We start from the raw sequence: 17,326 nt of genomic DNA, 5'->3' as shown, positions 1-17,326 counted from the left end.
TCTCTTAGTAACATGTTGGAAGGCATAATACAATTTATTTTACTAGCTCGTGTCGCATTTTTTGTAAGAGATATAATAGTCTCTTTATACGAGAGCAATTAACTTTGACATTATTAATCAAATAAAACACAATTTATTTTGCTACCTCTTCTCTCTTCTTTCTGAAAGGAGGCAATTATTTTTATTTTGTTATACCAGTATTATACACAAATTTTATTTTGCTATATTTCTCTTCTTTCTTTGGTCTTTTATAAGGAAGCATTAGACTTACAATTTGTTTTCCAAGCAATGTAGGATAACATTTATTTTATTATTTTGCTTTTCTTTAATTCTTTTTGTTTTATAAGGGAACATTATACTTACATTTCTATCCCAAGTGATGCGAGGGAAATTTGTTTTGTAATTGTGCTTTTCTCTTTTTCCATTTTGTTTTTGCTCTCGTTATCTTTAAGTTGACAAACTTTAGGTATAATATTTAATTTCATCATTTACAAATATACATATATAAGTATATAACATTAGATCAATTATTACTTATTTTAAATGACTCCATTTTTTAAAATTTATAATTAGAATTCATTATTGTAGGGATACATGGTAAGCACCAACTATGGCAAAATGCGAGTGGTAGGAATTCTTAAAATTTTTTCCACAAAATAGCACTCAACTTTTTGAAAAGTCACTACAGTAACATTATGACGCCAAAAACGTTTTGTTTTTGTTAACTATTGAAATTACACAAATACCCTTGTTTATTATCAATAAAAGACAACATCTCCTTCCTCTTCCTTTCAATGTCTTCTTGCTCTTCCATTAATGTTCTTCTTCCAAGATAGCCATAAACCATGTCCTCAAATTTCATACACTTATGAATTTCTTCAAGACCTCCAATAATGGCGACAAACATGGACATCAAAGAGATTAATGCTGTTAGATGCAGGTGTTGGCCAACAAGGACGAATTTTGAAAGTTAGGGTTTTGGATTTGAGTACTAACCCATTGAGGCTATATTACAAATGTAAAGCCTAATTTTGAAATTAAAGGGAAATGATCGAACCCTAAATATGCAGACTAAGTATGAATACATTCTACTGTGTATATGCAAACCCTAATTATGAAAGAAAAAACCATATAATCAAGCAAAATAGAGGCAAGAAAACATACCTGAAAATAGCTATGATTACAGTTGACGAAGACGATAAACACTAAAACAACGACAAGGAGATGATGATAAAGTTGATGAACAAGCACAATTCACAGTGATTTTCGTTGTAGACATGTGTTAAAGTATACCTGTTAAAAATCACTTCACGTTTGTTTTTTTGCGTCTTTAGTTATTTAGACACTTTATTGCGTTCACAGGGTTTAGATGGCTTATTCTATTTTATACACCTAAATTCATTTAAAGAGTATAGATGCTTTTAAGCGTAGACACCTTTTGTTTCTTTTGTGATGCAAAAAAACATCTATAAACTTACTAGTCCAATTATATCAATCTTCATTGTGAAGGCTTTATATAATTGATAAGTATAAAAGTTATGAAATTGATCTTCTACAAACAAGAGCTAAATATGTTATAGTAGCAATATTAAATTCTAGCAAATTTTTCTTAAAACTTGTCAAACTAATTAGATGGTATGTTGAAAATGAAATCTATATTATTTGAAACCTAAAAATCACAAGGTAACTACAGGAGTTATTGATTCTCTCTTAGGGTTTCGTGTATTGATGATAAGAATATATACAAGAATAACACACTAGGGTTTCCATATTTACAAGATATTAGTTATGAGAACATAACCTATTTTGAATAAAAATTATTTTGCACAATATTTTCCTAATACACCCCACAGTTGAAGCAAGAGAAGATCGAACACCGAGACTTGAGCGAAATGAAGTGAGCAATGAAAGAGGAAGACCCTCGTTAAATATATCTGCATACGGAAATGATGAAGGAACATGTAAGAATCTTATGAGTCCAAGAGCAACCTTTTCCCTAACAAAATGAATATATAACTCTACATGTTTAGTATAGTGGTGATTCACTGGATTATGAGACATGTAGACCTTAGTAATGTTATCACCATACACAATGGTAGTTGTGGATAATTGAAAATAAAGTTTTAACAACAAATTTTGAATTCAAGCACTCTCAGCAACAACATTAGACGCTCCTCTATACTCAGCTTCTGCACTAGAGCCTGAAACTGTAGCATAACGTTTAGAATTCCATGAAATTAGATTATCACCTAAAAATACACAGTTTCTAGAAGTAAATCGACGTGTATCGGGACACCTTCCCAATCAGCATCTGGATATGAAACAAGGCTAGAAGCTGCAGAAGAATTCAAACGAAGACCATAATGCAAAGTACCTTTGATGTAGCAAAGAATCCGCTTCATAGCATGAAAATATGGTTCTGGAGGGTCATGCATACAAAGACAAATTTTTTGTATAGCATAAGAGATGTCTAGGTAAGTAATAGCAAGATACTATAAAGCCCCAGCCAAGATATGGTAAGAACTCGGATCAACAACGAGCTTACCACTAGTAGCACTAAGCTTGGACTTTTTATCACCTAGCGTGGTGGTAGACTTACAAGAAGACATGTCAGCTCTAGCCAAAATTTCTTGAGCATATTTTTATTGACATAAAAACATAGTATTTGAAGTGCAGGTAACATCAATACTAGAAAATAAGAGAGAGGACCAACATCCTTCATAGTGAATTCAAAGCTAAAAAGACCAATAACCTTTTTCCATAGAGTGTCGGATGAACATGTAAGTTTTATATCATCCACATACAAAGCAAATAAGCAGTCTTAGATCCTAGCAAAAAAATAAATAATGAAGGATCACTTTTACTATTAACAAATCCCAAAGACATAATAAGTAGCAAAGTAGTGATGGCCACGGGGCGGGTTACCCGGAACCGAACCGATCCCGAACCGCTTGGAACCGGAACCGTTTGCGACAGGTTCCGAACCGCGGAACCGTGAAACCGCCGGAAAAAATGTTGCCGAAACCGTGAAACTGCCGGAAAAAAACTGCATGAACCGGACCTAAGAACCGCGGGTTGGAACCAGAACCGGTCCGGTTGAACCGGTCCAACGGTTCCATGGAACCGGAACCGGGACCGGTCCGGGTGAACCGGCCCACCGGTCCATGGAACCGTGAAAAGAGTCGTTGGAAACTAGCCGTTTCTAGCCGTTGGGATTTTTCTATAAATACCCACCACTTTCAATCATTTTCATTCACAACTCATCTCTTCTTCTAGTCTCTGTACTTACTCTCTCTACTTAATTCTTTAATTACGCAATTATTCTCTTAATTACATAATTAGTCTTTAATTATTTCTTAATTTAGTTAATTACATAATTAGTCTATTAATTATTTATTTATTTCTTTATTCTATTATTATTACAATATTATCAATCATGTCTTCATTTTTGAAAAAAGCCTCAAAAAAAGTTACTAAAGTGGCAAAATCATTGGGAGGTTTCAGCTCCTCCAAAAGAAAGGCCACTTCTACTCCGTCGGTATCAACAATACCTTCGATTAGTAATTATAATTATGAACCAAATTATCCAGAAGGGTACGACCCAAAATTACATAATTATGCAGAAGAAGTGGAAAAAGAAATACAAACTGATGAAGAAGAAGAACAAGAAGAGGAACCAACGACCCCTATTGGGATACATGTATCTCGACAGTCATCAACAAGATCACATGAAGAACAACTACAAGAACAACAACAAAGACAAGCTCGTGGTAAATGAGTCAATTTCCAAACTAACGGTTAGTTTTATAATTTTATTCTTCAAATTAATTAAATTTTAAATTATTTATTTATTTAATTATAGTTTTATAATTTTAAATTATTTATTTAGATGAAGATGAACCAGTAAGACAACCTTTTCCGGCAATGCCACCTCCTGGTGGTAGAGCTGTTTCACATGTGTGGTCGTATTTTACAAAAGAACCAACCGACAATCCAGATGTTTTCTTATGCACTTGTCAAATTTATGAAAGTCAAGGAGTAAAGCCCTTAGTTGCATACAGTTTCGCCAGAGGTAAATACTTTTTAAGTTTTTTATACATACATTATATATTCATATTTTATAAAAATTTATTTATTGTGTTTTGTGAATACGTGTTAGGTGGTGGTACGAGATCTTTTAACAAACATTTGGCAAAGAAGCATGGAATCACAAAAGAAACTCATGCAGCAAGCGGCAACGGGACCACAAGTGGAAGCCGACAGTAGGACATTCCCAGCACAGGTATGCCTTTTAAATATAATCGTAATGATATGATTGATGAATTTTCTAAGTATGTAATTTGTGATGAATTGCCGTTTAACCACGGTGAAAGTAGGGCACACGAGCGTTTCACTAGAAAAACTTTGCAACCACAATATAGAGCAATCCCTAGGAGCACTCTTAAAAGACGCACAATTAAATTATATGAATCAATGCGCTATGATTTAGTTGAAATGTTTAAATCTTTTAATGGTAGGGTTAGCATAACAATCGACATTTGGTCTGCTCCCCCACATTTAGAATCTTATATGTGTGTAACAGCACATTGGATAGATCAAAATTGGATTATTCAAAAAAGAATAATCGCTTTTGAGACAATGCCAGAAAGACATACCGGTGAAAACATAAAATATAGATTAGTAGAGATATGTAGAGAATGGAACTTATTAGATAAGATATTATCTTGTTCTACTGATAATGCAACCGCAAACATTAAATGTATAGAACTTTTGTTTAACGAACCTGCATTTAGTTTTATCCTTGGGGGTAGCTTATTACACATACGTTGTTGTGCGCATATAGTTAACTTATCTTGCCAAGCAGGTATAAAACAATTAAGCGATTTATTAGATCCAATTAGAGATATAGTGAAGTGGCTTAGGATTGGAAAGATAAAGAGACGATATAAAAAATTATGTGACCAATATCAACTAAAAAAAGTGTATTGGTCATTAGATACTCCTACACGTTGGGGTTCAACCAACGATTTATTAAGAAAGGCGATTGCTTATCGTCCAGTTATAACACAACTGTATAGTGAGTGTACAGATAGCTATATAGCTGATGACACTTGGGAATTAGCTATAGGTGTACATAAAATATTAGAAGCGTATGACCACGCAACTAAGATTTTTTCATATGTTTATGAACCGAACGTTCACTTAGTAATAAGTGAGCTTATTACTATTTTTTATCATCTCCTTAAACATACGCATGATGATACTAACCCATATTTGAAGCCGATTCTTGCAGATATGATGGAAAAATGGAAGGCATATTTTTCCGATTTTCCTTATATTTATGGAATGACAACCATTTTAAACCCATGTTTTAAAACTGAAGTCCATACTAAAGTAATAGGATTTTACTACCAATCGTTAGATCGCCCGCCTACTTATGTACATAATTATGTTGGAACATGTAAAAAACTTTTAGTAGAACTCTATGATTATTACGCTAGTGTATATAACCCAAAACGCGATACGTCTAGGCGTGCTAGCGTTCGGCACGTCCCTCTTATTATAATTCGGTAATAGCTAATATAATGAGTCAAGATGATAGTTTTGTAGGATCATCTTCTTCTTCACCCTCCACCTCATATTTAGAATTAGATAGTTATCTTAAACACCACTTTGAAATTGACCAAGGTAGCTATAATATTTTAGAGTGGTGGAAAGAAAAATCTGTAAAATTTTCCATTTTATCAAGAATTGCAAAGGATATCCTTGCAATTCCTGCGTCAACAATTGCGTCGGAGTCAGCTTTTAGTGCAGGTAGAAGAGTTTTAGACGAAAAGAGATCTCATCTTGCTCCACATAGTATTCAAATATGTGTTTGCAAGAAAGATTGGGATCAAGCGGAGATTCGAACACAAGGACTAAGGAATGATGATGATCAAGACGACAATGATGATCCATGGATGATGATGGATACATCTGCATCATCGTCAGGAGGAGAGTCAGCGGCAGCATCTAACCAACCAGATGATGATGACGAAGACGAATAGGATCAATCGGACAACGATAAATCAACATTCAACAACTATAAATAAAAGGTATGACAAAGAACTACGTGGGCTTTGATTCCTTCGGGATACATAGGCAGCTTAGTATTCCTTTGGGTACTAGGTTAAAGTCCATTTTCTCCATTTTTTTTATTAATCATCTTTATCGACATTATCATCGATTCGTTTCTTATTAATTTATTTTTTTCATTCTTTTTAGTAAATATTTTAATAGCGATGACAACTTGACAAGCAATGAATTTCGCTAATGATCAAGTAATCATCAAAGATACGTCCGCAATATTATAATATTTTTTATTATATAAATATTTAAAGAAAAAAAAATGGAACCGATGGTCCGACCCGCCCGTCCCGTGAGTTGGAGCTGCCGGAACCGCCTCATGAACCGCCAAGGAACCATTTGGAATCGCCCGGAACCGGAACCGGTCGCGACAGGTTCCAAATGGAACCGGAACCGGAACAGAATCGGCCCAACCCGAACCGTGGCCATGCTTATAGCAAAGCGATGATATCAAGCCCATGGAGCTTGTTTAAGACCATAAACAGATCGATGAAGAAGACAAACATTATTGGGTTGCAAAAGATCAACGAAACCCAAAGGTTGATGCATTAAAACCGTTTCCTTCAAATCCCCATGCAAAAATGTATTCTTCATGTCACGTTGATGAATAGCTCATTTTCTATTAAGCGCCAAACTTAAAACAACGCGAATAGTAGTGGGTTTTACAATCGGACTAAAAGTCTCACCACAGTCTATGCCAATCTCTTGCCCTTTGCCATTGGCAACATGTCGAGCCGTAAATTATTCTATAAATCGAAACATGTTCATCAAAAACCACATGATAGGAAATAATTACTTTGTTATACTGTAAATCGAAACAACGGTATCCTCTATGGGAATAAGGATATTCGAGAAAAATACATGGAACAAATTGGAGACGTAATTTATTTGGAATAGTAGCAGATAAGTTCGATTAACACAAACACACAAATACTCGAAGATTAGAGTAAGATGGAACTCTATGATAAAGCAAATGCGTATGAGTGAGAAAATTGAGAACACGAGTTAGGTGAATGTTTGATAAATTTATAGTCATATTAAAAGCTTTGACCCAAAATTTTTCGGGATTAGTGCATGAAAGACAACAGAGTGAACAACATTACTAATAGTTTTAATCATTCATTCGGCCACACCATTTAGAAAAGAGATATCAGGACCTGAATAACGCCAAATCATACCATGTTTTTGTGCAAATTAAGAAAAGTCATCATTTTGTATTCCCGATCATTATCACATTGCAAAGCTTTAATATCATACCCGAATTAAGTTTTACCATAAGAATGGAAATTAACAATAATAGAAAAAACATCAAATATGGACTTGAGAGGAAACAACAATAAGAAATGAGAAAATTCATCAAGGAATAACAAATAATAACAAAATCCAGTATAACTAGTGTAACTGTGACCAGGTAATGTAAATAAATCGGTATAAATAATATCAAAAGGAGCACAAGTTTTAGTTGTAGACCAAACAAAAGGAAGTCGAGTATGTTTGACTAATTGACAACCATGACAAACATTGGGTGATGACCCTTTATTACAAGAAATAAAATTGAAATTCCTCAGATGATTAATGACAGCAATACTAGGGGGTCCCAAACGATTATGCCACAATTCCGGAGGAAGAACAACAAAAGTACATGGAGGAGTAGGAGAAGATGTAGCAGATAAATAGTAAAGTAGACCAGCACTATTGCACCTCATCAAAACTTTTCGCGTCTAAAGGTCCTTTACAGATAAACCAAAAGGATCAAATTCTACAGATACCGAGTTATCAAGAGTGAATGGTCTGACAGAAATCAAATTTTTAATAATAGAAGAAGCATAGAGAACGTTTTTTAAAAGAAAGGGAGGATAAGTTTTAGAGAGATAAGTGGTGCCCAATCCTTTAATCGGGATTTGTTTGCCATTTTTAATAGTGATATTAGAATTTACATATTGCCAATTAAAAATAGAGGATGATATACCTAAGTTTATCATAATATAGGAAGTAGCTCTAATATCTAAATACTAGTTTCAATCTTGAAACTGCATCAGAAGGGCATCAAATAAAGTAGAAAGACCAGTGGGTTGATATGTAAAACTCTTAGATTTACCTAGAGCATTGGGCCGAGGTCTCAAAACCCCTCGTTGGGGATATGAAGTCAGATAAGCCTGCTGTGGACTAGGTTGAGAAGAATAAAGGCATTGTAGGCAAAAACTTTGGGAAGACCAATTAGACCCGTGTGAAGAATCCCATGAATTCATAACGTCAAGAAACCAAGCAGAAGGACCACGGTTTAGGAGAAGAGGGCATTTGTTGGTTGACCAACCTTTTTAATGTTATTTTTAGGACACATAAGATGCTAGAAGAATGGAGGAATAGCACACTAGTACCTCTGTTTAAGAACAAAGGCGATGCGCAAGTATGCGGCAACTATAGAAGTATCAAACTCCTAAGCCACACAATGAAATTGTGGGAAAGAGTGATAGAGGGGAGACTTAGACAGGAAACGATGATCAAAGAGCACCAATTCGGTTTTATGACAGGAAGGTCAACCACTGAGGCAATTCATGTTTTGAGGAGAGTGATGGGGAAATATAGGGAGCAAAAGAAAGATCTGCATATGGTGTTCATTGACTTGGAGAAAGCGTATGATAGCATACCACGACGTGTCATCTGGGATAGCCTCAAGGCTAGAGGTATTTCTTCAGTGTATATTGAGGCGATACGGGATATGTGTGACAGCGTTTTGACTAGCATTCAATCACCGGTGGGGATAACAGAGCCGTTTCCGGTTAAAGTGGGACTACATCAGGGATGGGCTCTAAGCCCTTTCATTTTTACTGTCATAATGGAAGAGATTTCTAAATCAATTTGGAAGATGGTACCGTGGTGCATGATATTCGCGGACGACATAGTTCTGGTAGCAAAAACTAGAAAGGAGGTTAGAAACAAATTGGATAAGTGGAGGGAAGCTTTAAAAGGTAAAGGTTTCCGCACTAGTCGTACGGAGATCGAGTATTTGCGCTGTGACTTTAGTGGGACACCACTGGTAGGTGAACCAGAGGTGTACATCGATGATACAGTTGTTAGAAGCACAACCAGGTACAAATATTTGGGATCGATCATTCAAAGGGATGGGGAGATTGGGGATATAAAGCATTGTAAACAGGCGGGTTGGCTTAAGTGGAGAGCAGCCATCGCAGTGTTATGTGATAGAAAATTCCCAAGCAAGTTAAAAGGAAAATTCTACCGGGCGGCAATCAGACCTACTTTGCTATATGGGACTGAATGTTGGCTGGTAAAGAAGGTTTTCGAACATAAATGGAAGTCCCAAAAATGCGTATGCTGAGGTGGATGTGTGGGCACACATTGATGGATAGAATTAAGAACCAAGATTTTAGGGACAAACTAGAGGTAGCCCCTATATCAGGAAAAATGCGCGAGAATAGATTGAGTTGGTTTGCTCATGTGCAGAGGAAGACTTTCGACGCCCCTGTGAGGAGGGTAGAAAGCATTATAGTAGAGGGTAAGAGGAGTCGAGGTAGACCAAGGAGAACTTGGGATGAGAAAATAAGAGTTGATTTGAATGAGTTAAACCTTTATGCGGACTTGACTAGGGATAGGAAAAGTTGGAGACGCCATATCCACGTCTTGGATTACAGATGTCCGACTAGTTGACCTTTTAGTTCCTTTAACCCCTTGTCCTTATAGTTTTTTTTCTATTAAGTTCTTTGTTTTCTTTTATAGTGGTGTCTCTTTTTATAGGCCTTTAAGTTGTCTTGCACGTGTTTTTCATGTCTCTTTATCTTCCTCGAGCCGGGGGCCTCCTTTGGCCGCGCTCTCCTTTAAGGGTATGAGTTGCCATTGTCTTTCCCTCCCTAGACCCTGGCCTTAGTTTTTCTAAGAGCGGGATATATTGGGTAGGATGATGATGATGATGATGAATATCACTTTATCCGCCACCACAACCACCACCTTTCTTGTACTTATTAGAGTCGCAGCCTTGGTAATTAATTGTTCTCACCACAACCACTAGGTTGAGAAGGATTAGGACATGGTTTGCACATGTTCATCAGATTTGCATTTTTGACTATATAAATTAGAGGGCGGTGGTGTATGAGAGGAAGAAGAGGTAGTTAGCAACGCGGTGCTCACCGGAGTTGGGTTGGAATTAGTTTCACGACTAACATGATCTAGTTCAAGCATAGAGCATGCTTTATCAAAGGATGGAAGAAGATAAACCTGTTGAATAAGAGAGGCGACCACCTTATAATCATCATCTTGAAGACATCTTACCAATTATAACACTAGTGGTTCTTTTGATATGGGGTGGTCTTAAGCGGATAATTGCATTGTAATGGAATTCATGGCTTGAAAATAATCAGAAGTGAAAGAAAATTAGGCAAGTGAAATCGAACTGAATTGATTTTCATGGTGAACCACACGTGTCCCTTTATTGTCGTGAAAAATTTCTTTTAAGCGATTCCAAGCAGATTGAGCTGAGTATTATTCATTTACAATGTTTCTTAGAAGATCAAAGGGGAAAATGGTATCATACATCCATTGAAGAATAATGACATCCAATTGTTGCTAGAGTTCATTAGGATGATTAGGTTTCTTCACCGTTGGATCAATATGATCAAGAACTTTATAGACTTTACAGTGTTGCATAAGAGTATTGCCTAAGTAGAGTACTCTACCTTGCCTACTTCGATAGTAAAAGGAAGGAGAGATTTGGGATTAGTAACACTTAATGTTGGATAAAAACAAGTAGAAGAAGAATTGGTTGGAGAAGAAAAGGCACTCGTCATTATTAGATAGCAGCGGCAAGTAGAAAAGCGATATTTAAGAAGGTAAACTACACAAGGCTTCTGATACCATATAGGAGTTATATGATTCTCTCTTAGGGTTCCTTTTATTGATCATAAGAATATATACAAGAATGACACAAGGTTTTCCATATTTACAGGACATTAGTTAAAGAAACATAGCCTATTTAGAATACAAAATATTTCACACAATATTTTCCTAATTGTAACGGAAAGGGATACAAAGTTAAACTTAGCCAAAATAGCAAAGCTTGTATAGTAGTTATCAAGCTATAACAAACAAAAAGAGAATATTCTCTCGCTGATATTTTATATGCATAAGCAACATTAAACTTCTCAAAAAAACTACTAAATAAAACATCACTAAAATTTCAAGTAAATTAAAGTTTCAACCCTAATTGTAGCAATTGGTGAAAGAACTTTTCATTTTTTTAAAATTTAGAATAAAAATATACTAAATAAATTAAATCCTATTATTACTTACCTGAACAAAACAAGAAGGTACATTAACTTGATCTGAAGCTTAGTTTTTCTGTAGTACCATATTTTTCTTGTTTTTATTACGTTATTTTCAATTTTATTTTTAGATATTGCCATTAGTATTAGAATATTACTAAAATTTGTATTTTTTAGGCTAGTTTTGATTTTAATAAAAATAATGTAGTTGGTCTAAGCATTGAAAATATTTCAAAGGTTATTAGAATCAAGATCCAACCTAGGATCAATAAATGAGTAAATTTAATAATCAGTAGAATTGGATTGTAGCATTGTAAGATCCAAAAAATAAGTTGTTATGTTTTAAAGGTTTGTCTTTTTATTTTACCTGTAATTCTAATTCTAAAGGTCATTTCATTTTACATAGTAATTCAAAAAAATAAAGAAATTTTAATTCTAAAGGTCTAATTTTTAGGTGGTTATATTTTAAAGGTTCGTCCTTTTATTTTACCTACAAAGGTATGAGCTTTGCGTGTCATTTTCTTCTAAAGGTGCTGCTAATTTTCTTTACCCACTGTATCAAGTTGTTCCAAAAATAATTACCACGTGTCTAACTACAATTGATTGTTAATTTTGAAATTTAAAAAATAAAAATAAAATTTAAAACAAAAAGTAAATACAAAATAAAATAAAAACAGTTTTGAAATTTAAAAAATTAACCTCTGCACCACCCTACTCCCCCTTTCCTTGCGCTATCCTTTTCCTTTCTTGCGTTATCTCCACCACTTCCCTTCCTACTAAAATACTCTAAGCCCTTCACATTGTCAAAATTATGATTAATTTCAATAAAATTTAGGAAAATCAAATTCTACTTAATATGGAGCAAAATTTTATTAATTAGGGTTAAAATATTATTTACCGGTTAAATTTAAAGGAAAATGAGAAGTTAAAGTTGATATTATGGATTTAGTAGGGTAAGGGAAGGAAAAGGGGTTGACGTGGTGGTTGCACAAGTAAATGTAAGGAAAATGGGGGTGCAAGGAAAGGTATGGTGATGATGATGGTGATGGTGATGGTGATGGTGATGGTAATGGTGGTGGTGGTAGTGGTGATGAAAGAGGGTTGTACAATGAAACGGATAGCATAGAAACAAATTTTTTACCCCTTATGTCTCTTTATTTATTTATTTTTCTTTTTTTTATGTTTTTTTTAATAAAATTTTTAAACAAATAACACTATAAAATCTGTCTTTCTATATAAAATAAAGTAATATGTTTAATATATTAGAGGTCATTTAGACCTTTTGAAAAATTTCACATATAAAGTTCAAATCTTTATAACTTAAATAAAATATCAAATTTTTTAAAACGTAGTCCCTTAAAAATTTGCGCTTTACTCATTCCAATTAGACTAATTTTCTCATTTGATTTTTAACACTATTTATCAATTATTTTTAATTTATATCGTATTCTTGATCTTTATGTCAAATATATGAAGACTTAACTCTTTTAAGTGATGATATTCAAAACGCATATTAAATTAATCAATTAATTAATTAATTACATTTAGTTGATTAATAAGTCCAAATCATATTTAGTAATAAGTAGTTTCAAATGATGTTTTATAAGTTGAATAAAATCATACCAATTAATACTTATGTGGTAATCACACGTTTTTATATTTGCTAAAATTGAAATACGTAAGAACTTAGTGAACAAGAGTCTGTGCTAAATATAGACTTTCTAAATATGTGGAATCGCCTTTCTATAATTATGGATGTAGTGTTAACTGTACCAACAATATAGGAAATGTTGATTTTAGGTATTCCTATAATTTTGGAACAAGATGTGTTAATTAAATCTAATATCGGATTATTTGATTTTGATTGAATTAATAAACTAGTTGAACGTGTAGAGACAATTGTAACGTCACTTGGTTATTGTTATTATTAGAACTAACTTAACAAAATTGTCTAAGTCTTAAAGAAGCTAAAAATAGCTAAAACGTGTTTGGTAAAGAAGTCGAAAGGAGCGTCTAACTACTTAAAGTCCAAGGCTTTGACGTTCAATCCAACATAATCAGGAGTGAGATAAATAAGGAGATGAAGCTTATTGTTTATAACGACTAGTTAAGGAGGTGTCCTATATATTGAAGCTCATCAAAATTTGAAGCACACAATTGCATACTTCTATTTATCTTCTCTAAGTCTTAAAGTCTGAAAAGAGTTGTAATCTTGTTCTTTATTAGTTTGCTAACTCTCACAACTGTAATAGATTTTAGAGTTTTAAGAGAGTTAGATTAGATTTGTAATTTCAATTTATGCCACTTGTCTTAGAATGCTTTTGAAAATATTTATTTGTTTTTCTCATTTATGAGATTGGGTTTAAATTTTTTATTAAAGGGAATTTGTAAATCATTCTTTCAGAGGAATAACATGGTGAGAGAAGATAGAGATATCTTCTTAGTGATCTAGGTTCTATTAATAAAAAAGGATAAATCCTAAGGGTTGATAAAGAACCCATAGGCGAGGAGTAGGCTTTTGATAGCACTTAATAACAAATTGCTTGTCTTGTTTACATCTTATTTTCACACTTAAGTTTTATATTTGTTATTCGACTTAAAAATAGTTTCTAAAACGCTGTTTGAAAGGTCTCACAAGCTCTTAAGGTAATAGTAGAGAAAAAAAATTTAAAGCGAGCATATTCTCTATTCAATCTCCTATCAACCTTTAATATAGTTAAATGAGATCTTGTATGATTCGTCTCAATTTAAAATTTAGTAATATTAATTTTTGTAATCATAATTTAAAATATTTAGAATTGAATTAGTAAAAAAAATATATTGTAAAAACCAAATGAAACAATTAGTGTCAATTGGATGGAGTATAAGATAAAAAATTACTAATCAATCATCATAATTTGTAAATAACCACAATAAAACAAAAGAAATAACAACAAAATAAAAAGGATAAATCATAATCTTAACGGCCCTAGTCTATTAAATTTTTCCATATAAAATTTATTTATCAATATTATAAATTATTCTTATTTGCTTAGATTATCTCGTATAATGCGAAGTTAAAAATCATAGGGATATCAACATAACGCGTGGAGACAATTTTAAGCCGTCAAATCAGACGAAACGTTAAAAATTAAGGCAACTAAAGTATATTCAACAATAGAATTTTAGGTGTTTGTTGGAAGGACAAACAATCGTTGTCTTGGCCATCAGATTTGTTGGAATATTATAAAAAACGAACGTGTAACAGCAGTCTCTTACATTAACTTCCGCTAATAATCACCATTGTTATTTTTTGATCCCTCCCGAATTTTTAACAAATTCTATTTAAAATTTTACGGTGAAAAAAAGAATCCTAAAATAAACTAAATAAATAGTTTTATTAAATAAATTAGAAAAAAATTACCTATTATAATTCAATCTTTTTGTGATTTTCATACAATAATTTCACCTATTGATTAATCATGAATAATCCCAACTTTACGGGTATTTGCATAGGCTAAACTTGAGAAATCCGATAACCTGGTATAGTAAGTAATTCATCAAAAAAAAGTATACTGAAAATTAATTTAAAATGAGAGAAAAATTTTAAAAATTTACATAAAAATGTCTGAATAATAAAAAAATCATAAATTGTTTTTTTAACATTTTATAATATTTTTTTCGATATTTTATTTTAATTTATCATTTTTAAAATAAAACTTGTTATAGAAAGCCATTCGGTTACTGGGTTTATTCTAGGAAAATACCCTTCAAAGTTGAGATTATTCATGGTTAATCAATAAGTGAGATTATAGTAGGAAAATCGTGAATATGTTGGATTACTTTAGGTAATTTTTCAAGAAATTAATAGATAATTTAATGCTGAATTAAATTTTATTTACTTAATATCTATTATCATTTAGAATGCTAAAATTTATGCTTTGGATATCCAAATACTCTTTTTTGAATTTTGAATTTAAATTTCTTTTATATCTTTATCTCATTGTGAGATAATATAGTAAATTTAGTTGTACTTATTGATCCCAAAAAGTTCCTCATACAAAAGTCAATTTCTAGTCATACATTTGAAAATGTTACACCATTATTATGGCGCAACCAAGTTAAAAATTTCATTTCTCTTTTTATTTGAATTTAAGATCTTTATAATTTCACTTTATTTTATAGCAATTTTAAGTCTCATAAATAGTAACTTTACTATTAATTCAGGAACGACAAGTTTTATGTTACAACCTTACAAAATAGTCTTGCAAAAGAGTCTTTGTCCAAGAATGACAATATTGAAGTACAAAAATGGTTGCGTCTTAAACTCAGAAATGAAAAATAAAAATTGATTCAAACACTATTAAGGCCAGAAAATGTCTTAATTTTTTATGGAGTCCAATAATACGTCACTTTCACACACACAAATATTTAAATAAGAAGGGTACTAAAAATATGAAATATGAGTTTGATTTTTCTTAATCGTTATACATACAGAAAAGATTACTATGTTTTAAATTAAGAACATTTTTTTGATTTATGATATAGTATCTTTTCTATATACTTTAGTTACTTTTACGCTTAAGTGCTTTTAGCTCAATCGTGAACTTAAATTCTTTATCATATTGAAATAAAAGGTGTAAACAGCTCCGTATCTTTCTTGTTTTGAACATCTTCTTATTGGATCTCACGCATATATATATATATATATATATATATATATATATATTGAATTTGCGTGGAAATAATAAGTTAAAGATGAATAATATTGAATTTATGATGTGTCTAAGGAGAATGATAAAACTAGATATAGTTGTGCACGAGTCTGAATAAAATAAAGGTGAATAAAAATTAATAAGTAACAATTTAATATGATAGGGTATATAAAGACTGAGATTTGAGCCTTGGAATGTTTAAACCCTTAGCCCTAAGCCGTATAAATAAATTCATGTTGAATGATATGTAATCTAAGCTTGGTTATTTCTTGTATACCGTGTATAACAAAAAATACGCAAGAATGGAATGGAATGGAGTACGTACGTAGATATAATATATCTGTCGAGGACGGCATTAGCCTGAGTTGTTATCGTTTTTCCGTGAGGACAAAGAAGATATAAAGGACCAAAAGAAATGGAGGAGATCCAACAACGCATTTGATTCACTTTTTTGTGAATTCACAAGTGAAATTCGCATCAGTCCAAGTCATGAGATGCCAACGGTCGGCATAAATCATGGTGCCTACCTTAATAAGATATACTCTTGCGTCTCGTTATTGGTCCCACAAATTGATTTTGCACCTCTTAATTACTTAATTTGTTCGAATATAGTGGCAACATTGATAATATAAGTATTATTCACTTATTGTCCTTAGTTTATAATGAAATTGTAATCTATAAATTACAATATAATTAAGTGAAATCTTATTTGATTCGTCTCGATACAAAGATTATTAATATTAAATTTTAATAATTTTTTATTATACATAATTATGGATTATAAGGATTGAATTAGTGCATTGGACTACGTGAAAAAACAAATATTGCAAGTAATTTGGAACGTAGGAAGTATTTATCTAATAAAATTCCCAGAATAAATTTTTCACGAAAATAAAAAAAATAGAATCTGTTAGATATTAGATACATTATTTTATTGAATAATAAATTTTGATGGAGGAAAAATAGGGACTAAAACATTAAAGAAATATTAATAGAAATTTAGTGGAAAAAATATGAAGACGACAACCAATAAAAACTATTTTTATAAAGTTAGTGATAAACATGATAGGAAATAAGGAATATAAGAATATTAATAAAGTTAGTGAAAGATGTGTTGGGACTATAAACATTATTAAAATGTAAAATGAGGATGAACAATTATATTATCCAAAATTTGTGATATAAATAGAAAGATTATTTATGAAATCAACAAATAGAACACCCAAAAATGAT

The 17,326-nt window shown here is 32.3% G+C and overlaps 1 protein-coding gene across 1 annotated transcript; it reads left to right on the top strand.

Annotated features, from left to right (window-relative positions):
- Positions 1-8,962: 8,962 nt before the first annotated feature.
- On the top strand, positions 8,963-9,494 carry LOC130826539 (uncharacterized). Its single transcript, XM_057692120.1, has 3 exons — positions 8,963-9,095; positions 9,168-9,318; positions 9,422-9,494. Exons 1-3 carry the CDS (start codon positions 8,963-8,965, stop codon positions 9,492-9,494), a joined length of 357 nt encoding a protein of 118 aa, XP_057548103.1.
- Positions 9,495-17,326: the final 7,832 nt, after the last annotated feature.

The sequence above is a fragment of the Amaranthus tricolor genome, chromosome 11 (assembly GCF_026212465.1).
Source record: "Amaranthus tricolor cultivar Red isolate AtriRed21 chromosome 11, ASM2621246v1, whole genome shotgun sequence".
In the NCBI taxonomy this organism is placed as follows: Eukaryota; Viridiplantae; Streptophyta; class Magnoliopsida; order Caryophyllales; family Amaranthaceae; genus Amaranthus; species Amaranthus tricolor.
Note: the sequence above shows the minus strand (reverse complement) of the source record. Positions and strands in the feature narration are given on the sequence as shown.

What these genes read in the sequence shown, in the direction of transcription:
- LOC130826539 (XM_057692120.1), top strand. Translation starts at nt 8,963, where the DNA reads ATGGAAGAGATTTCTAAATCAATTTGGAAGATGGTACCGTGGTGCATG. An exon ending in GTGGAGGGAAGCTTTAAAAG is followed by an intron (nt 9,096 to 9,167) that starts GTAAAGGTTTCC and finishes CACCACTGGTAG; the next exon opens with GTGAACCAGAGGTGTACATC. An exon ending in TGGAGAGCAGCCATCGCAGT is followed by an intron (nt 9,319 to 9,421) that starts GTTATGTGATAG and finishes CTGGTAAAGAAG; the next exon opens with GTTTTCGAACATAAATGGAA.